Source organism: Mesitornis unicolor, unplaced genomic scaffold (assembly GCF_000695765.1).
Source record: "Mesitornis unicolor isolate BGI_N332 unplaced genomic scaffold, ASM69576v1 scaffold34662, whole genome shotgun sequence".
In the NCBI taxonomy this organism is placed as follows: domain Eukaryota; kingdom Metazoa; phylum Chordata; class Aves; order Mesitornithiformes; family Mesitornithidae; genus Mesitornis; species Mesitornis unicolor.
Window position 1 is genome coordinate 655 of NW_010167701.1, and position 270 is coordinate 924.

Sequence of the window (270 nt, forward strand, 5' to 3'; positions counted from 1 at the left end):
GTCATCGTCCTCACCTCCTCCTCGCTGGTCTGGGGAAGGAGCCCAGGGGTGGGTGGGTGCAGCCCTGGGGTGCTCAGTGCCCCCTTTGCCCACCCCGTTGCGGTGACACTCACCATGTCACCCAGGTGGTTCATGGCCAGCTCGAAGGTGTGGACGCCCATGGCGTGCTCCAGGTTGTGGGTGTTGATGTACTTCAGGTTCTTCTCCCAGATCAGCCTCCGCGCCACCTCGTCCGCCTGCAACAAGGGGTGAGAGGGATGAGGTCCTGTC

At 63.7% G+C, this 270-nt stretch overlaps 1 protein-coding gene across 1 annotated transcript in view; it reads right to left on the minus strand.

Moving 5' to 3' along the window:
- LOC104536234 (cathepsin K-like) overlaps positions 1–236 on the minus strand; it is a gene marked incomplete at both ends in the record, with an annotated part of 884 nt that extends 648 nt beyond the window's left edge. The window contains one exon of the mRNA XM_010178792.1: positions 114–236. Within this exon, the coding sequence (XP_010177094.1) occupies positions 114–236 (123 nt within the window). The remainder of the gene's footprint in view (positions 1–113) is intronic.
- Positions 237–270: the final 34 nt, after the last annotated feature.